This window comes from Carcharodon carcharias, chromosome 11 (genome assembly GCF_017639515.1).
Source record: "Carcharodon carcharias isolate sCarCar2 chromosome 11, sCarCar2.pri, whole genome shotgun sequence".
In the NCBI taxonomy this organism is placed as follows: domain Eukaryota; kingdom Metazoa; phylum Chordata; class Chondrichthyes; order Lamniformes; family Lamnidae; genus Carcharodon; species Carcharodon carcharias.
In genome coordinates this window covers 162,487,544-162,509,229 of record NC_054477.1, presented here as the reverse complement: position 1 = coordinate 162,509,229, position 21,686 = coordinate 162,487,544, and the positions used below count along the sequence as shown (strand labels likewise).

Below are 21,686 nucleotides of genomic sequence, written 5' to 3'. Positions count from 1 at the left end.
TAATATCCCACCCAGTCTAATCCCACTCTCCCCCTCACTCCCCACACCCTTTAATATCCCACCCAGTCTAATCCCACTGTCCCCCTCACTCCCCACAGCCTTTAATATCCCACCCAGTCTAATCCCACTCTCCCCCTCACTGCCCATACACTTACATTTTCTAGTTTGTGGCTGAGATTTTTACATGCTAATGACTCTTTGTGTGAAGGTGTTGTTGGAAAACATCCCCATCAATTCTTGCTGTAATTATCATCAATTTGTGTTTTCTTGTATCATTTCCATGGAAATGATCTATCGTTACTTATCCATCAGAACTCTTCACAGTCAGGAAGACCTCTGTCAGGTCAGTCTTTAAATTTCATTCCACCAATGAAAAATGGACCCAAAATTTTCAACTCTCTATTCAGCAGCTGCTGTGTGAATCAGCCTAAATAAAACTTTTACCAAAACAACTAAATCTATGAGTAAGGCTAAAGCAAGCATCTAAGTGGCTGAACGCTATGATAAAAGACCTGATAGGTGCACTGTGCTGAATCTCCCTCAATTCTCTGCCTCAGATCTACAGCGATGGAACTGGAAATAAATTTAATAATTATAATTTGTTTAGAATATAAATATTCACAATATAGTTAAGCGATAATGAATGAGGTTTTAACTTGGGAGAGCCCTAGTTACCCTCTGTTTTAAGATAAAAACCCTTTTGTAGTCTTCCAAACCTTTAATAGTCTCACACCTTCTCACGGAATCACAGAATTGTTACAGTGCAGAAGGAGGCCATTCAGCCCATTGTGTCACCACCGGCTCTCCGAATAAGCATTATGACTCTGTGCTATTCTCCTGCCTTTTCCCCATACCCCTGCACATTGTGTCTATTTAAATAATCATCTAATGCCCTCTTGAATGCCTCGATTGAACCTGCCTCCACCACACTCCCAGGCAGTGCATTCCAGACCCAAACCACTCACTGTGTGTTTAAAAGTTTTTTCTCACATCACGTTTGCTTCTTTTGCAAATCACTTTAAATCTGTGCTCTCTCGTTCTCAATCCTTTTATGAGTGGGAACAGCTTCCCCCTATCCACTCTGTCTAGCCCCCTCAGAATTTTGAACATCTCTATCAAATCTCTGCTTAACCTTCTGCTCTCCAAGGAGAACAGTACCAACTTCTCCAATCTATCTTCATAACTGAAGTTTCTTATCCCTGGAACTATTCTTGTAAACCTCTTCTGTGCTCTCTGCAATGTATTCACATTCTTCCTAAAGTGTGGTGCTCAGAACTGTACATAATACTCCAGCTGAGGTCTAACTAGTGTTCTATATAAGTTCAGCATAACCTCCTTACTCTTGTACTCTATGCCCCTATTAATAAAGCCTAGGATACTGTATGCTTCATTAACATGCTCTCTCAACATGCCCTTCCACCTTCAATGACTTATGCACATATACACCCAGGTCCCTCTGCTCCTGCACACCCATTAGAGTTGTACCCCTCATTTTATATTGTCTCTGCATGTTCTTCCTACATGGAGACACAATTCTTTGCATTGAACTTTATCTGCCACCTATCTGCCCACCCCACCAACTTGTTTATGTCCGTTTGAAGCTCTATTCTGTCCTCCTCACAGTTGACAATGCTTCCAAGTTTTGCACCATCTGCAAACTTTGAAATTGTCCCTTACACACCAAGGTCATTAATATCTATCAGGAAAAGCAAGGGTCCCAATACTGAACCCTGGGGAACTCCACTATAAACATTCCTCCAGCCCAAAAAACGTCCATTGATCATTACTTGCTGTTTCCTTTTACTCATCTGAATTTGTGCCCATGTTGCTACTTTCCCTTTTATTCCATGAGTTATTACTTTGCTCACAAGTTGTACAGCACTGTATCAAATGCCTTTTGGAAGTCCATGTATAGGACATCAATAGTACTACCCTCATCAACCTTCTCTGTTATTTCTTCAAAAAACTCCAGCATGTTAGTTAAACATGATTTTCCTTTAAGAATCCATGCTGGCTCTTCCTAATCAACCCACATTTTTCCATGTGACTATTAATTTTATCCTGAATAATTGTTTCTAGAAGCTTGTCCACCATTGAAGTTAAACTGACTGGTCTGTAATTCCTGCGCTTATCCTTACAACCCATTTTGCATCTTATTCGTCCCAGTGCCTTGTCAACTTTAAGTACCAACTGTTTCTCCAATGCCACCTCCTTATCAATTTTGAACCCTTCTAGTGACAGAGTTTCCTCCTCTGTCACCATGGCCTGGGTAGCATCTGCTTCCTTGGTAAAGACAGATGCAAAGTATTCACTTAACACCTCAGCCATGCCCCCTACCTCCATGTGAAAATCCCCTTCTTGGTCCCTTATCGGCTCTACTCCTCCTTTTATCACCCTTTCACTATGTATGTGCCTATAGAAGACTTTGGGATTCCCCTTTATGTTGGCTGCCAGTCTTTTCTCATAATCCCTCTTTGCTTCTCTTATTTGCTTCTTCACCTCCCCTTCTGTATTCAGCTGGGATCTCGATCATCATCCCGTCAAACCATAATATCTCATACTGGGAAATAAATGATGCACATATATTATGTTCATCCTCACATGTAAGAGTCACGTAAGACAAACTTTAATAGGCAGTGTCTTCCCTTACTATTTTTTTTACATAAAATTTAAAACACAGAAAAATGACAATTCAACCCAATTATGCCAGAGTTTATGCTTCAGGTGAACCTCCTCCCATCCTTCCTCATCTCATTCTCCCAGCATATCCTTCTATTCCTTTCTCCTTCATCCGTTTATCCAACTTCCCCTTAAATGTATCTATACTATTCACCTAAACTGCGCCACGTGGTAATCAGTTCCACATTCTCACCTCTCACTGGGTCGAGAAGTTCCTCCTGAATTCCCTATTGGATTTATTCATTACTATCATATGTTTATGGCGCTTAGTTTTGGACTCCCCAACAAGTGGGAACATCTCCCCTCCATCTTTCGTACAGAGATCATTCATAATTTTAGAGACTGCGATCAGATCACCCCTCAGTCTTCTCTTTTCTAGGGAAGAAGCCCCAGCCTGTTCAATCTATCCTGGAGGAGCACCAGTTCTCAGAAGCTTGTGGTGCCTCAAGAGATTATAGAGATCGGGGGAGTGAGTGGCTTGGAGGGATCTGGGGGGTGAGAATTTTAGTATCGGGGCCGTATGCGGGTCAGCGGGTTGAATGGGACTTGTTGCGAGTAAGGACATGCAGCAGAATTTTAGGTGAGCTGAAGTATATGGAAGCTGAAAAGTTCAAAGACGGGGTGTGTGGGGTGCATGATGGGTGGAAGGGGGTGGTGTGGCAGTCAGGAAGGCATTGCAATAATTTAGCCTGGATACATTTGACGAGGGGTTTAGTATAGCAGACGGGCTGAGGCAGGGTTTGAGATGGGGCAACGTTACAGAGGTGGAAGCAAAAGCAAGAAATTGTGTCAAGACCATCTTAAGGAGGAAAAGCCCATTTAACACAATCAGCTCCCGTCAAAATTACCCCCTTATGATTTCACCCTTTTGAGGGATTAATCCTAAACATTTATAAATCACTGGTTAGGCCTCAGCTGGTGTATTGTGTTCAGTTCTGGTCAAAATACTTTAGGAAGGCTGTTAAGGCTTCCGAGAGGATACGCAGGAGATTGACTGGAACATTCCCGGGGACGAGGGACTTGAGTTAATGTGAAAAGACTGGAGAAGCTGGGATTGTTCTCCTTAGAGCAGGGAAGGCTGAGGGGAGATTGGATAGAGGTGTTCAACATCATGAGAGGTTTTTGATAGAGTAAATAAAGAAAAACTGTTTCCAGTGGCACTGGGTTAGTAATCAGAGGACGAAGATATAAGAAAATGAGCAAAAGAAAAAAAATGCTAGTTGGGAGATGATGAGAATTTTATTTTTACCCAGCGAGTTGTTGGGATCAAGAATGTTCTGCTTGAGAGGATGGTAGAAGCAGATTCAATAATAACGTTTAAAAAAGAGTTGGATGAATATTTAAAGGGGAAGAATTTTGGAGGGCTATAACAACAACTTACATTTATATAGTACCTCCCACATGGAGAAACGTCCCAAAGGTGCATCACAGGAGCATTATCAGACTATCTGGCACTGAGCTACGTTAGTGGCTATCAGGACAGATGACCAAAAGCTTGGCTGGAGAGGTAGATTTTAAGGAGTGTCTTAAAGGAGGAGAGTTAGAGAGAGGGAGAGGTTTAGGGAGTGAATTTCAGAGCTTAGGACCCAGGCAGCTGAAGGTTGCCAGTGGTGGACTATTTAAAATCGAGGTGAGCTAGAGGCTAGAATTGGAGGAGCCCAGAGATCTCGGAGGGTTGGGGGGCTTTGGGGAAAGAGGGGGATAGTGGGACTAAGAGGATAGCTCCTTTATGGAGCCAGCACAATGGGCAAAATGGCCTTTTTCTGTGTTGTATGGTTCCATAATTAAGCAGAGGAGGAAGAAAAGCACTGCTTTGACTTTCAGCTCTACATTATCTCTGTAAAGTGCCTGAAATAATAAAAAAAGTCCAGACTCACATGACCTTCATTTCTTCGACAGTTGTCAGTGGGTTCTCTTGTTTCTTGAGGTTCTAGAAAGATAATGAAAAGGCAGCTATGCGTCAACGGCAGTAAAAGTGTATTTGAAAATAAAGTTGTTATTCAATGAAAATGGCAGCGATACTGACTGTACCGGAATGCTCACCATTAAAGTTTCTGATGCAGAAATATGTGATCAGCACAAGAAATAGGACGGTACCCAAAATTCCTATGACAATAATACTGTAAAATATCCAAATCGGAGTACTGAGAGGATCTGATGTCTTCATTGTGGAGTTTGTAGGAGTCTCTGTAAACACAAAACGTACGGTATTTATAGCTCACGGGCTATGTACAGTTGAGCAGACATACACTTTGCTGTCCCACTCTCCTCACCCCCAGTAGCATTTTAATACTTTGTCACCAGGAAATAATGCTTTGCATTGATATGACCCATTTCACAGCCTCAGGACGCCTCGATGTGCTTTACAGCTAATTAAGGGCTTTTAAAATGAAGTCACTATTGAGGTGTGGGAAACGTGCCAGCCAGTTAGCACACAGCAAAATCCTGCAATATGATAATGACTGGGTCATCTATTTTTAGGTTTTGGTTGAGGGTTAAATATTGGCCAGGCACCAGGGAGAACTCCCCTGCTCTTCTTCAAAATAGCGGCCATGGGATCTTTTATGTGCACCCAAGGAGCCACAGTTTAGATCATTAAAAATCCACGTGAGAGAAATGGAGTAAATGAAGCCAGGGGAATGGAGAGGAGAAGCAATGTGAGAGTAAATAGTAGGTGGGTACATTGTGCAATTTACCAGCCTCGATGTGATGCTTAGTGCATCAGAAACTGGAATTAACAATTGGAGCTGAAGGTTAGTGTTCCTGATTAGCAATCAATCAGCGACCTATTGATTGTACTGACCAGAGAAACAGGAGCAGTGTGAGCTAGCTGTTCTGAGCTCTTCACTGATTCTCTGACTGATGCTCCCAGCGAGTGTGACTCCATGCCAGGAGCAGAGTCTCTGCAATTCCAGGGCTTTAACTCAATCCTGGGACAGCATAGTGGTCACGACAGCAAGGAAAGTTGCAGGGAACTTTCCTGTGAAGATAGCAGCTGTATTATTTTATAAATTCATTATATATGGCTCTATTGGAGTGGATCTAATCTGAGGCTCCCTCACTGCAGAACTTCAAAGTGTGGGAATACTGAAGTGTTAACTTGCAAAGGAGCATCAGAGCTAGCTCCGCTAAAGCTGAGATCTTGTCCTTCTAGAACTTTTTGGATTCATTACCCTAAAAATTTCCCCACACTTTCCTTTGATAAATTTTAAGGTCCCAGAGAAACACAGGAAAAGGAAGAGGAGGTTCCCATTCACTCCCTCCCTTGACCCTATCCCACCATTCAATGAGATCATGGCTGATCTGTATTTTAACTCCAATTACCCACCTTGGTTCTGTAGCCTTAATCTCCTTACAAACAAAAATCTTTCAAACTCAGTTTTGAGATTTTCAGTTGACCTCCATCCTCAACAGCTTTTTGTGGCGGAGAGAGTTCCAGATTTCCACTCCCCATTATGTGAAGAAGTGCTTCCTGACATCACCCCTGAACGGCCTGGCTCCAATTTTAAGGATCTGGCTCCTTGTTCTGGACTCCTCCCACCAGAGGAAATAGTTTCTCCCTATCGACCCTATCAGGTTCTTTAATCATCTTAAACACCTCAGTTAGATCCCTCTTAATCTTCTAAACCTGAGGGAGTACAAGCCTTAGCCTATGCAACTTTTTAACTCTGTTGTTATTCTGGCCAGTCTGTGCTGCACCCCATCCAGGACCAGTAAAGGTGGGGAGCCCAGAACCGAACACAGTTACTCTGGGTGAGACCTTAAGACCATAAGATGTAGGAGCAGAAGTAGGCTATTTAGCCCATCGAATCTGCTTTGCCATTCAGTGCGATCATGGCTGATCTGATAACCCTCAACTCTACTTTCCTGCATTTTCCCCATAATCCTTGATTCCCTTACTGATTAAAAATCTGTCTATCTCAGCCTTGAATATACTTAATGAACCAGCCTCTACAGCCCTCTGCGGTAAAGAATTCCACAGATTCACTACCCTCTGAGAGAAGAAATTCCTCCTCATCTCTGTTTTAAATGGGTGACACCTTACTCTGAGATTATGCCCTCTGGTCCTAGACTCTCCCACAAGGGGAAAAAACCTCTCAGCATCTACCCTGTCAAGCCCCCTAAGAATTTATATGTTTCAATAAGGTTGCCTCTCATTTTTCTAAACTCCAATGAGTACAGGCCCAACCTACTCAACCTCTCCTCATAAGAAAATCCCTCCATATCCAGGATCAACCTAGTGAACCTTCTCTGGACTGCCTCCAATGCCAGTATATCTTTCCTTAGATAAGGGGACCAAAACTATTCACAGTATTCTAGGTGTGGTCTAACTAGTGCCTTGTATAGTTCTATAGAACTGAGTGAATCCAAGGAAGGGGTGAAATATAAGCTGCTTTAAGGTGTTGGGGGGGGTGGGGGGTGGAGGTTTGGGTGGGGGGAGGGAAGTGGAGGGGGTTGGTGTGGTTGTAGGGACAAACAAGCAGTGATAGAAGCAGATCATCAAAAGATGTCACAGACAACAGAACAAAAGAACACATAGGTGTTAAAGTTGGTGATATTATCTAAACGAATGTGCTAATTAAGAATGGATATTATCATTTAGATAATATCACCAACTTTAACACCTATGTTTTCTTTTGTTCTGTTGTCTGTGACATCTTTTGATGATCTGCTTCTATCACTGCTTGTTTGTCCCTACAACTACACCAACCCCCTCCACTTCTCTCCCCCCACCCAAACCCCACCCCCCCCACACACCTTAAACCAGCTTATATTTCACCCCTTCCTTGGATTCACTTAGTTCTGTTGAAGGGTCATGAGGACTCGAAACGTCAACTCTTTTCTTCTCCGCCGATGCTGCCAGACCTGCTGAGTTTTTCTAGGTAATTCTGTTTTTGTTTTACTTATTTTTATACTCCATTCCCCTTGAAATAAAGGCCAAAATTCCATTTGCCTTCCCTATTACCTGTTGAACTTGTATGTTAGCTTTGAACTTGTATGTTAGCTTTTTGTGATTCATGCACGAGGACCCCCAAATCCCTCTGTGCTGCAGATTTCTGCAGTCTTTCCCCATTTAAATAATATTCAGCTCCCTCTACTCTTCCTGCCAAAGTGCATAACCTCACATTTTCTCACGTTATATTCCAACTGCCAAGTTTTTGCCCACTCACTTAACCTGTCTATATCCCTCTGTAGACTCCTTGTGTCACCCTCACTACTTGCCATCCCATCTACTTTTGTGTCACCCGCAAACTTGCCGATAGTACATTCACTTCCCTCATCTAAGTCATTAATATATATTATAAATAATTGTGGCCCCAGCACTGATTCCTGTGGCACTCCACTAGTTACAGGCTGCCATCCTGAAAATGCCCCCTGTATCCCAACTCTGTCTTCTATTAGTTAGCCAATTCTCTATCCAGCACCAACACCATCGGCTCTTATCATATTAAGGAGCCTTATGCGTGGTACCTTATCGAACGCCTTTTGGAAATCCAAATATATTACATCTACTGGTTCCCCTTTTTCTATCCTGTTTGCTACCTCTTCAAACAATTCTAATAAATTTGTCAGGCATGATTCCCCTTCATGAAGCCATGCTGATTCTGCTTGATTATATTTTGCATTTCTAAATGCTCTGCTATTACATCCTTTATAATAGACTCCAACATTTTCCCAATGACCGATGTTAAGCTAACTGGCCTATAGTTACCTATTTTTGTCTCCCTCCCTTTTTGAATAAGGGTGTTATGTTGGCAGTTTTCCAATCCTCTGGGACTTTTCCAGAATGTAAAGATTCTTGGAAGATTACTACCCTGATCAAAGCTTTGTATAAACTGTAGCACAACATTGATCATTTTGTACTCCAATTCCCTTTGCAGTAAAGAAGAATTCCGCCATTTCTGCTTATGTTAGATTACTGTCCTCAGGTTGCTAAGCAACAGAACAACCAGCCAATAATAATGAAGACAGCCTTGACTGTTGATGAGAGTATTGACTGAGATGGGAATCATTGTAAACTGATTGAAATCTCATTTCATGAGGCTCCTGATTTTTTAGAACGAGCGACACATGACTAGAAGATGTTCTGAATGAGTAAACAATTCACTTTCTTTTACTGTAAACTCACTGGGGTTGTGTTGTCAAGTGAAAACACATATAAAAATTATCTTCCAATGTTGCCACTAAAAAAAGCAGCCTAGGACTTACCAGTGGAGTTGTTCTCACTAATGTGTCCTTTTGATTCTAGAGGGACAAATAAATGTAGATTCAAAAAGGTTATCTTGAAATAGGCAGGATAGGTTAAATGTTGCATTTTTAACTCTACACAGACAACCTGAGCACAAAATCAGGCAAGCAAGTCACCAGAAATAACTCTTGTCCAGCCCAGCAATACCTGGAGTTAATTGGGAGTTAAGCTGGGTTAAGAAAGACCAAAAATGTAAATAAACTGAACGAGTTGATTCTGAATTCGCTTTAAGGTATCATTAGCACCCACCCACTCCCTTATACCTTCACTATCTCCACCACCCACGCACAGTAGCAGCAGTGTGTACCATCGGCAAGATGCACTGCAGAAACTCACCAAGGCTCCTTAGGCAGCACCTTCCAAACCCACGACCACTACCATCTAGAGGGACAAGGGGAGCAGACACATGGGAACACCACCATCTGGAAGTTCCCCTCCAAGTCACTCACTATCCTGACTTCGAAATATATCGCCGTTCCTTCACTGTCCCTGGGTCAAAATCCTGGAACTCCCTCCCTAACAGCACTGTGGGTGTACCTACACCACATGGACTGCAGCGGTTCAAGAAGGCAGCTCACCACCACCTTCTCAAGGGCAATTAGGGATGGGCAATAAATGCTGGCCTAGCCAGCGACGCCCACATCCCATGAATGAAAAAAATCCGATCTCACCTCTTTACCAGAAGTCTTGGCTGAACTAAAGAACATGGATACAGACTTTGGCAGTCAAGGACCCAAATTTGAGATCCGTTGATGATAAATCAGAACCTTTAAGAATCTGAATTAATCTGGACCCTTGCCCATTGTTGCTTTAATATTGTGCAAAGGTGCCTGGTTATCATGTGAGTAATACTCATTGTGATATCACCTATCTTAGTGTCATATAGAGATTCCATTCTGATGTAACAATAAAGGGATTGGAGGTTAGAGGCAGTGCTGCACTGCTGGAGGGTCAGTACTGAGGGAGCATGGCACTGTTGGAGGGTTAGTACTGAGGGAGTGCTGCATTGTCAGAGGGTCAGTGCCGAGGGAGCTATGCAGTGTCAGGTGGTCAGTACCAAGGGAGCATTGCACTGTTGGAGGATCAGTACTGAGGTAGTGCTGCACTGTTAGAGGGTCAATACTGAGGGTGTGCTGCACTGTTAGAGGGTCAGTACTGAGGGAGTGCTGCACTGTCAGAAGGTCAGTACTGAGGGAGCTGTGCACTGTTGGATGGTCAGTACTGAGGGAGTGCTGCACTGTCAGAAGGTCAGTACTGAGGTAGTGCTGCACTGTCAGAGGGTCAGTACTGGGGGAGTGCTGCACTGTCAGAGGGTCAGTACTGGGGGAGTGCTGCACTGTCAGTGGGTCAGTACTGAGGGAGTGCCACACTGTCAGAGGGTCAGCACTGAAGGAGTGCCACACTGTCAGAGGGTCAGTACTGAGGGAGTGCTGCACTGTAAGAGGGTCAGTACTGAGGGAGTGCTGCACTGTCAGAGGGTCAGTACTGAGGGAGTGCTGCACTGTCAGAAGGTCACTACTGAGGGAGCTGTGCACTGTTGGATGGTCAGTACTGAGGGAGTGCTGCACTGTCAGAGGGTCAATACTGAGGGAGTGCTGCACTGTCAGAGGGTCAGTACTGGGGGAGTGCTGCACTGTCAGTGGGTCAGTACTGAGGGAGTGCCACACTGTCAGAGGGTCAGCACTGAAGGAGTGCCACACTGTCAGAGGGTCAGTACTGAGGGTGTGCTGCACTGTCTTAGTGGATGTAAAAGATTCTGTGGACATTATTTCAAAGAAGAGCAGAGGAGTTTTCCCTCTTGTCCTGCTCAAAATTTATCCATCAACCAACATTACCATTAACATTACCAACTGGCCATTACTACATTGCTGTTTGTGGGATCTTGCTAAACGCAATTTGGCAAGTGGGGTAAAGGAAAAAAAAACTCAGAACAAAAGCTGAAGGAGAAACCAATAATCTTAAAGAAACTTCAGCGAGACAGGGTAGAGCAAAATATCAACAACTCTTTCTGCACTGTTAAATTCTATAATAATAAGAATAAACCGCGAGCTTAAATCAGAAGAAAAATTGGCTGATAATAGTTACACCAAAATATGTCTCAGGCAACACCTACAATAATTTTCATTGAAAGAGCATCTTTAACATAGTGAAGCATCCTAAGGTGCTTCAGCAGAGTGTCAATGAGATAAAATTTTACATTGAACATAAAACATGAAAGCTTGGCCACAGAGGTAAGTTTTAAGGAGCGTCTTCAAGGCCGAGAGTGAATGTAGGGAGGAGGAGAGGTTTAGGGAGGGAATATACAGCCACCAACGGTGGAAAAATGAAAATCGGGGATGCGCAAGGAGCCAGATTTGAAGGAATGAGGAAATCTTGGACCGTTGCAGGGTTGGAGGAGGTGCCAGAGGTAGGGAGGAGTGAGGCCATGGAGGGATTTGAAAACAAGAATGGGAGAATTTTAAAATCCTGCACTGGGAGCCAATGTAGGTCAGTGAGAACAGGGTGATGGGTGAACAGGATGGGCTGAGTTAGGGTACAGATAGCACCATTTTGGATGACCTCTGGTTTACGGCAGGTGAAAGATGGGAGGCAGGTCAGGACTGCGTTGGATTAGTCGAATCTGGGGGTAATGAAGGCACAGGTGAGGCTTTCAGCAGCCGATGAGCTGAGGCAGGAGCAGGGATAGAGGATGTTATACAAGTGTTCTTTATGATGGAGAGGATATTGGGTCAGAAACTCAGTTCTGCATGAATTTTGGATCCCACAAACGGCAAGATTTCAAATAGTCTAGTTCAGCCTCAGAGAATTCCCAGGCAACATTCAAGAAACAGGTTGAGAAATTATTTTTCTTTTTAATTGTTTCAGCTGATGAATATTCTCATCCGTAAAAAATCTCAGCACTTACCGAACACATTCACAGTGATGGAGTTTCCTTTTGAACTTACAGTCATCTCTGTGGCGTGGCATTGGTAGATGCCACTGTCCGTCAGGTTAACAGAAGAGATTGTGTAGACTACAACGGTTTTATTATTTGTGTCATTGGGAGTTGTCCGCTTTGTGTTTGCTTCACTCAGTGGCAGACACTTATCTGAAATGATTTTGCACCAGTGTATCTCAGGTCGTCCAGTACAATGCCATATTGTACAATTCAACGTCAGACTGTCTCCAACTGAATAAGTAAGCATCAGTCTGGGATTTCCCACCCTCAATGGACATGAGTAACTTCCTGTAAAAGAAAAGTTCAGATATTTTCCAAAGTCATCTTCCCACAGAGGACTTTGTAAACAATGCCCCCCCACCCCCCGCCCCGCCACAAGATTCACCATTCCTGTTTTCCTGCTCTAAAAAAACATCCAATATGGAATGTGGGAAACACACACTCATTCCAAAGCAGGGCTATTGGAGTCAACACAATTTCCCTGCTATTCACGGTGACTGCTGTAGTCAGGAGTAGATCTTTATCTTCTATCTCTCTAAGATAGGATATATTATATCTGCATAGGGGGAAGTGTCCTGGGATTGGATACCGGATAGTGTCCAGGGAATTGATATGGGAGAGTGTCTCTGCCAGGCAGCTCAAAAGCGGAAGTGATGGAACACAATAAGCATGATCCCCTTCAGTTCTGTGATAACAACCTTTGACTCTGCTTCCTCTGCTATTAATGTTAGCTTTTCAGAGAATCATAGAGACATAGCCCATTGTTCGTGTGCTGGCTCTTTTAAAGAGCTATCCAATTAGTCCCACTCCCTCTGCTCTTTTCCACAGCCCTGAGAATTTTTTTTCCATTTTGAATCTTTATTCCAATTCCATTTTGAAAATAATGACAGAATCTGTATACACCATCCTTTCCAGGTCACAACATTGCAGTGTCAAAATAAAACCTCCTCATTTCCCCTCTGGCTCTATTGCCAACTACACTAAATCTGTGTCCCCCTGATTACTGACCCTCTGGCCACTGAAAACAGTTTCTCAATATTTACCCTCTCAAACCTTTTAATGAGTTTGAACACCTCCGTTAAATCTCCCCCTTAACCTTCTCTGCTCTAAGGAGAAGAATCCCAGCTTCTCCAGTCTCTCCACATTAACTGAAGTCCCTCAGCCTTGGTCCCATTCTGGCAAATCTCCTCTGCACCCTCTCTAAAACCTTGCAGAAGTAAACTTGCTGCTCTGCATCGATCACTGTTCTGTGGTTAGCAACACCTGCAACAGTGAAGTACACCACAAGCAAACCTCTTCACCTTACAGCAATGCGTTTACAATGAACACCTTTCCTTCTTTCAAACACTTTAATCATTTCAGGTCTCCTGCTTTCCTCTGAATACAATTCTGCTATATTTTGCATATAAAATAATTCACATATTTTATTCCTTCAGAGAACATCGGAACTGAGCTCCATTTCTATCTATATTTTAGTTAAGGTTCAAATATTTTGGTTGTTTAAGGTTACAGAGCAAAGGCTTGTTTCGGGAGTTTGGGTGCAGATGAGCCATGGTCTAATTAAATAGCAGAACAGGCTCGAGGGGCTCAATAGCCTCCTCCTGCTCCTGTTGCCTTCAGGTGGCCTGTTCTCTACTTGTTGGTCAACGGTCTCATCAAGCAGATAATGTAATTAGAAAGATCAGTGGTGAAGTTCGTCAAGGAGTGGGATTGGCCATTATTAGATGACAAGCAGTTTAACGGTTATAAGAATGGTGTGCAATCTCCTGTGGGAACTGTTCATGATGAAGAGTTTAGGTTACCAGAGATGGTAGGTGCTGTGGGGGGCGGTGGGTGGGTGGGGGGGGGGGCATGCAGTGTGGTGGACTGGGTGTGGCTGCCAATGAAGTGATCTGGGGTCAGTGACAGAAACAGCTGAAACAAGAGCGAGTGACATGGCACACAGGCTCATATTTGAAATATGAAGGCACAAATGTAGCCTTATTGTCAAACCGCATCTGCCAGAAGAAATTCAACTTTTATTTTAAAATGTTCAACCTTATTTTCAACTCCCTCTGTGGCCTTGCCCCTTCCTGTCTCTATAGTCTCCTCCAGCTCCACAACCCTCCGAGGTCTCTGCGCTTCTCCAATTTCAGCTTCTCATGTATCCCCAATTTTAATCATCAATGACTGTGCCCTAAACTCTGGGATTCTCTCCCCAAACCATTCTGTCTCTACTCCTTTAAGACACACTTTAAGACCTACCTGTTTGACCAACCTTTTGGTCACTTCTCCTAATATCTCCATGTGTGGTTAAGAGTTAAATTTTGTTTGCCAATTGTTCCTATGAAGTGGGTGTTTTATTTCATTTAAGGTGCTACATAAATGGCCAGTTTTATTGTTGTTATAAATCAACACTTGCACATCAATAGGGATGGGCTCTATGTCTGAGTTCTGATTGGCTATAGAAGAGTGTGCTAAAAATTACTATACTGTCAACCTGACTGATGTGTTGCTGCGTTATAGTTTTCAAAAGGGAGTTGAATGAATACTTGAAGGGGGAACAATTTGCAAGGCTATAAGGAAAGTGCAGGAGGAGTGGGACTAATTGGAAAACTCTTTCAAAGAGCTGGCACAGGCACAATGGGCTGAATGGCCTCCTTCTGCGCTGTATCATTCTATGCCCGTCACGCTGAATAAACTGCAGAGCTTAGATGTATAAGTTCCTGTGAGTGTGCAAATATCACATGCATACTTATAAATGGCTGTTAATTTGTTATTAATTTGTTACAAACATACGAATTAGGAGCACTTGGTCCCTCAAGCCTGCTCCGCCTTTCAATAAGATCATGGCTGATCTGATTTTAACCTCAACCCCACATTCCTGCTTATCCCCGATAACCTTTCACCCCCTTGTTAATCAAGAATATATCCACCTCTGTCTTAAAAATATTCAAAGACTCTGCTTCCACCACCTTTTGAGGAAGAGAGTTCCAAAGACTCACGACCCACTGAGAGAAAAAGTTTCTCCTCATCTCTGTCTTAAATGAGTGACCCCTTATTTTTGAACAGTGACCCCTAGTTCTAGATTCTCCCACAAGAGGAAAAATCCTCTCCACATCCACCCTGTCAAGACCCCTCAAGATCTTAAAGGGTTTAATCAAGTTGCCTCTCACTCCTCTAAACTCCAGTGGATACAAGCCTAGTCTGCCCAACCTTTCCTCATAAGACAACCTGCCCAATCCTGGTATTAGTCTAGTAAACCTTTCCTGAACTGTTTCTAATGCATTTACATCTTTCCTTAAATAAGGAGATCAATGCTGAACACAGTACTCCAGATGTTGTCTCGCCAGTGCCCTGTCCAACTGAAGCATAACCTCCCTACTCTTGTATTCAATTCCTCTCGCAGTAAATGATACCATTCTATTAGTTTTCCTAATTAACTGCTGTACCTGCATACTAACCTTTCGTGATTCATAATTATATTGAGCACTGCATAATATCATAAATTGAGGTTTTGCATCTTTAAAACAAATATTATTCCATTTCTTTACAGAAACAGATCCATAAATGCAAGAAACAATCACCTTAGAAATTATTTTTCTTTTTACTTTGACTTCCAAGCCTCAAGCTGTGAGATGTATTTTCCAAATGCACAAGTTGAAAGTTGTGCCCTTTAACTTGTCTTTCTTTACTGAATTTGAACAGGATGTGGGAAGATGATGTTCATGGGCTTGCTCTGAAACCACCCAACAACAATGTCCTATCAACAGAGGTTTCACCACCACAATTCTTTGCTTAGTCTTCCATCTATTGTTTCCATTCTGCTGCTCACAAACTCTCGCATACCCTCGCACAACTGCAGCTCTGTAATTGTTCTGCAAGCATTTTACATCCTTCATAATCTCGCTAACTTTTATCTTTTGCATGCATTCAGGCAAAAGAAAATGGATTTCTGAAAGTAAAAGTCATAAAACACAGTAAGTAGAGAGAGGGAGAAAGAAGACAAGTAGATACATCTGCTGTGAGTGAGCTGCATTTGTATTGGACAAGGAACACACAACAAACACACCAAAATTCCCAACTCTGGATTGACACAATGCTGAAGATGTTATCACATGACCTCGCATCCCCCAGTCATTGGCTGCCCAATCTTTTCATCCTCATGGTGTCCCACCTTCCCATGGCCAACTGGATACAAAGCAGATTCTCTGTTAATTGTCGCGATACTCTATGCATGCCAATGTACCTTTAAGAAGCTGCATAGTAACATCACTATGACACCACTGTGTGCAAGGCTGGGGGATAAGAGGTACAATCTCCATGAGAGATGTTCACTACTGTCTGTGCCTCTGTATCAGTAAGATTTCATGTGTACCTTATGAGTCAGGCATTGAGTCAAGTAATCAAACTATGTAACTGTTAGGATCCAGGCTAGACAAGGCCTGTGCAGAGCTGTATATAGTTGTTGCTGGTAATAAATTTCATAGCCAGGATTTTACGTGTCTGTCCCCAGCGGATGCAGTGAGCCATTTACATCTCCATTCAGTTTGGCAAGACAGTAATATTCCACCGGGCAGGAGGGGCCATAAAATCCTGGCCCATGTAATTACATTCGACCAGAGCCCTTGTCATTCTCAATATCTTGCTTAGCATAGACAGCACAGGGACCAATCCCTAGAGGTCTACATCGAGACCCTCAACATATATCGTGGCAGCAGACTGCAAGAGAGCACGACATTAACCAATTGCATAATTCTTGACTGTCATTCAAAATTGTCTCTTCTCTCCAACTCAATATGTCTTTACCTTAGCATAGGAAAACACTCAAAGGAAAAAGACATAATTGTTTTTATTGCCCAATGATATTTTTCCCCTGGATTTGTTCTCAGCTGTATCCTAGAGATTAGTCTTTAGCTTCTGGAGACTCCAGCCCACGAGAGTTGGCAACCCAAAGATACACACATCCATCCAAAAGTGCTCAGGCTTTTCTACCAAGGAGCAAACCCACAGATGATAAGATTCATTGAATTTGGTTCAACAGTCTGCCCTGCTGAGATTTTAGCTCATGATTTCTACATTCCTAATATAAGCCTTTTTTTCTAAATAGACTGTTTACTTCACTCCATGTTACAAAATGGTATCTGAAATTACTAATGTTAATGGAGGACTTGATGTCCAATGATTGGAACATTAACCGGGCCAGCCATATAAATACTGTGGCTACAAGAGCAGGTCAGATGTTAAGAATTCTGCAGAGAGTAACTCACCTCCAGACTCCCCAAAGCCTGTCCACCATCTACAAGGCACAAGTCAGGAGTGTGATGGAATACTCCCCACTTGTCTGGATGAGTGCAGCTCCCACAACACTCAATAAGCTTGACAACATTCAGGACAAAGCAGCCCACTTGAACAACACCCTATCTACCCCCTTATACGTTCACCCTTCCACCACTGACGCACAGTAGCAGCAGTATGTACCATCTACAAGATGCACGGCAGCAATTCACCAAGGCTCCTTTGACAGCGCCTTCCAAACCCATGACATCTACCATCTAGAAAGCCAAGGGCACCTGCAACTTCCCCTCTAAGCTACACACCATCCTGACTTGGAAATATATCGCCATTCCTTCACTGTCACTGGGTCAAAATGCCACCCTGATACTGTGGGAATACCTTCACCACACAGATTGAAGCAATTTGAGAGTGGGTGATTTCAATGGCAAAAGGGATGGACAATAAATGCTGGTCTTGCTCAAGAGCTCCACATCCCACGAATGAATAAAAAACAATCATACGCTGTATGACGTCTGTATATCTGAGTGAGAAATATATACATGGTTAAACATTTAGTGACTGCGTACAAAAGATTAAACCAAGGGGTACATTTTACCAAGAGACACATCCAACACTGGGTGCAATAGCAGGTGCACAGTCCATGGTTTCCCATCATTCATTGTAAGAATTAATTCTATAGTATGTTCTCCACCCATAAGCATATATTGATTTCAAAATACTCATCCTTGTTTTCAAATCCCTCCATGATCTTGTCCCTCCCTGTCTCCATAATCTCCTCCAGCCCACAACCCTCCGAGATCTCTACGATCCTCCTGTTGTGATCTCTTGTAATTCTCCAACTTTAATCACTCCACCATTGGCGATGTGCTTCAGTTGCCTGGATCCTAAATTCTGGAATTCTGTCTTTAAACCCCTCCACATCCCTCCTCCTTTCAGAGGCTCCTAAAAATCTACCTCTTTGATCACGTTTTTGGCCACCTGTCTCCTTCTGTGGCTCAATGTCAAATTTTGTTTGATAATCACTTCTGTGAGGCATTTTGTGCCATTTTGATTTGTTAAAGGTGCTATATAAATGCAAATCATTGTTGTTGACTTCCCAAATTGGATTATTTCTGTCCCATTAACAAATATCGCACTTGGGCCGATAATATAATGTGGATTGAGTGAAGCAGAAGTTCAATACAAGATTGTGGTGAGGTTAGAGTGAGACGAATGAGCATTGACTCACATTTCAGAAGCAGAAAAGGTATTGGGACAATGATACGTTTATTCCAATATAGGTGTCAGCAATGGCTCACTCTCTGACTCTCAGTCACACTTGCCTCTGTGTGTTATAATAGCCCATCACCAGCGTTTTAAGCCAATAATCTGTTGGAGGGCCAGTACTGATGAAGTACTGCACAGTTGGAGGGTCAGTACTGAGGGAGTGCTGCATTGTCAGAAGGTCAGTACCGAGGGAGTGCTGCACTGTCGGTGGGTCATACTGAGGGAGTGCTGCACTGTCAGAGGGTCAGTACTGAGGGAGTGCTGCACTGTCAGAGGGTCAGTACTGAAGGAGTGCTGCACTGTCGGAGGATCAGTACTAAGGGAGTGCTGCACTGTCAGAGGGTCAGTACTGAGGGAGTGCTGCACTGTCGGAGGGTCAGTACCGAGGGAGTGCTGCACTGTCAGATGGTCAGTACTGAGGGAGTGCTGCACTGTCAGAGGGTCAGTACTGAGGGAGTGCTGCACTGTCAGAGGGTCAGTACTGAGGGAGTGCTGCACTGTCAGAGGGTCAGTACTGAGGGAGTGCTGCACTGTCAGAGGGTCAGTACTGAGGGAGTGCTGCACTGTCAGAGGGTCAGTACTGAGGGAGTGCTGCACTGTCAGAGGGTCAGTACTGAGGGAGTGCTGCACTGTCAGAGGGTCAGTACTGAGGGAGCACTGTACTGTCAGAGGGTCAGTACTGCGGGAGTGCTGCACTGTCAGAGGGTGTTTACTGAGGGAGTGCTGCACTGTCAGAGGGTCAGTACTGAGGGAGCACTGCACTGTCAGAGGGTCAGTACTGAGGGAGTGCTGCACTGTCAGAGGGTGATTACTGAGGGATTGCTGCACTGTCAGAGTATCAGTACTGAGGGAGTGCTGCACTGTCAGAGGGTCAGTACTGAGGGAGTGCTGCACTGTCAGAGGGTCAGTACTGAGGGAGCACTGCACTGTCAGAGGGTCAGTACTGAGGGAGTGCTGCACTGTCGGAGTGTCAGTACTGAGGGAGTGCTGCACTGTCGGAGAGTCAGTACTGAGGGAGTGCTGCACTGTCAGAGGGTCAGTACTGAGGGAGCGCTGCCCTGTCGGAGGATCAGTACTGAGGGAGTGCTGCCCTGTCGGAGGGTCAGTACTGAGGGAGTGCTGCACTGTCAGAGGGTCAGTACTGAGGGAGTGCTGCACTGTCAGAGGGTCAGTATTGAGGAGCGCTGCACTGTCAGATGGTCAGCACAGAGGGAGTGCTGCACTGTCGGAGGGTCAGTACTGAGGAGCGCTGCACTGTCAGATGGTCAGTACTGAGGGAGTGCTGCACTGTCAGAGGGTCAGTACTGAGGGAGTGCTGCACTGTCAGAGGGTGATTACTGAGGGATTGCTGCACTGTCGGAGAGTCAGTACTGAGGGAGTGCTGCACTGTCAGAGGGTCAGCACTGAGGGAGTGCCGCACTGTCGGAGGGTCAGTACTGAGGGAGTGCTGCACTGTCAGAGGGTCAGTACTGAGGTAGTGCTGCCCTGTCGGAGGGTCAGTACTGAGGGAGTGCTGCACTGTCAGAGGGTCAGCACTGAGGGAGTGCCGCACTGTCGGAGGGTCAGTACTGAGGGAGTGCTGCACTGTCAGAGGGTCAGTACTGAGGTAGTGCTGCCCTGTCGGAGGGTCAGTACTGAGGGAGTGCTGCACTGTCAGAGGGTCAGTACTGAGGGAGTGCTGCACTGTCAGAGGGTCAGTACTAAGGGAGTGCTGCACTGTCAGAAGGTCAGTACTGAGGGAGTGCTGCACTGTTAGAGGTGCTGTCTTTCAGATGAATTGTTAAACTGAGGCCTCATCTGCCCCCTCAGGTGGATCTAAAAGATCCCATGACAACTATTTTGAAGGAGAGCAGTGGAATTTTCCCTGATGTGCTGGCCAATATTTATTCCTTAACCAACGTCTCTTTTAACGAACAGGTTATCTGGTTATTATCGCTGATTGTGGGAGCTTGCTGTGCACAAATTGACTTGCTTTTCCTCCATTGCAACAGTGACTGCGGTTCAAAAGTATTTCATTGGTTGTAAAGTGCTTGAGGACACCCTGAGGTTGTACAAGGCAGCATATAAATGCAAGTATTTCATCCGTTCTTAATGGCTCTCTCTGGCCATTGTTGTATAACACCAGTCCAAGCCTTATAGGGTCAGTCTCATCATCTAGTAGCTGCTCCACATGCCACAGTAAAGAAAGATAGACAGGCTGGGGGAGAGTGTCTCTCCTAAGTCACTGCTCCTTCACAGTCAATCCCTGAACATGCTTCGTGTGTAACTGTGATGAGTGACACTGTGAAACTAAAACAATGCCATCCTGAGTAAATTAAGGATATCAAGGAACTCGGACCCCTCTGGTGGAAGGAGTCCAGAACGAGGGAACCTAATCATAATATTCAAGCCAGGCAGTTCAGGGGTGATGTCAGGAAGCACTGCTTCACACAAAGGGGAGTGGAATCTGGAACTGTCTCTAAGGGTGGGGATCAATGGAAAATGTTGGAACTGAGATTGATAGATTTTTGTTGGGTTAAGGGGATTAAGGGTTACGGAACCAAGATGGGTGAATGCAGTTAGGATACAGATCAGCCATGTTCTAATGGAATGATGGAACAGGCTTGAGGGGCTGAATGGCCTCCTCCTGTTTTTAATGTTGCACTTGGGTATTGGGTGGTGCAAGTTCCAATATTCGACTACTTTCACTGAAATAATTTTGCTGAATTATTTTCTTTTAATTTAAACCAAACCAACAGTGAAAAGAGATATCTCTGTGGCTGGGAATATAAACAAGGAACTCCATAGTTATCCAGAGAGTAGATACCAAGATTGGAAAAGTGTAATTGAAATTGGTCAGATGACCAGATTTTTCTTGCCTGGACCAGAGCGCGACAGCCAATGATGATAAGACTTGCATTTCTATAGCACCTTTTCTGATCTCAGGACATCCCAAAGTGCTTTGCAACCAATGAAGACATTTTGAATTCTAGTCACTGTTGTAATGCAGGATATGTGGCTGAATTTGAACACAGAAAAAGGCCCCACAAACAGCAGTTAGGAAGCAAAGCTATGCTGTATAAATAAAAATCTTTCTTTCCTTGTTTTTTTTCCAGGCAATCTTACAGTTCAACAGCCTGTTAAAACTACCTCCTGATCACTACCTGAGAGGTCATGTCTCCTATTACTGTAGGATCAGAGCAACCAGCCCTTCACCTGGTCCAACTGTGACCACGTACACCTCACAGTTCCTCTGCTTGCTGGGAATAATGTGCTGTAATATTGGCTCATTGACCT

General features: G+C 44.0%; 1 protein-coding gene across 2 annotated transcripts in view; it reads right to left on the bottom strand.

Moving 5' to 3' along the window:
* The window catches only part of si:ch211-214p13.8 (B- and T-lymphocyte attenuator), a 52,937-nt gene that overhangs the window by 13,043 nt on the left and 18,208 nt on the right, over window positions 1-21,686 (bottom strand). Inside the window, exons 2-6 of one of the 2 annotated variants that reach the window (XM_041199542.1) lie at window positions 15,434-15,801; window positions 11,835-12,155; window positions 8,890-8,925; window positions 4,723-4,866; window positions 4,557-4,609 (exon numbers count right to left, since the gene is read on the bottom strand). In XM_041199542.1, coding sequence (XP_041055476.1) covers window positions 4,557-4,609; window positions 4,723-4,866; window positions 8,890-8,925; window positions 11,835-12,114 — 513 coding nt within the window. In that variant the 5' untranslated portion in view covers window positions 12,115-12,155; window positions 15,434-15,801. The remainder of the gene's footprint in view (window positions 1-4,556; window positions 4,610-4,722; window positions 4,867-8,889; window positions 8,926-11,834; window positions 12,156-15,433; window positions 15,802-21,686) is intronic. The other variant, XM_041199541.1, reaches the window with a different exon arrangement.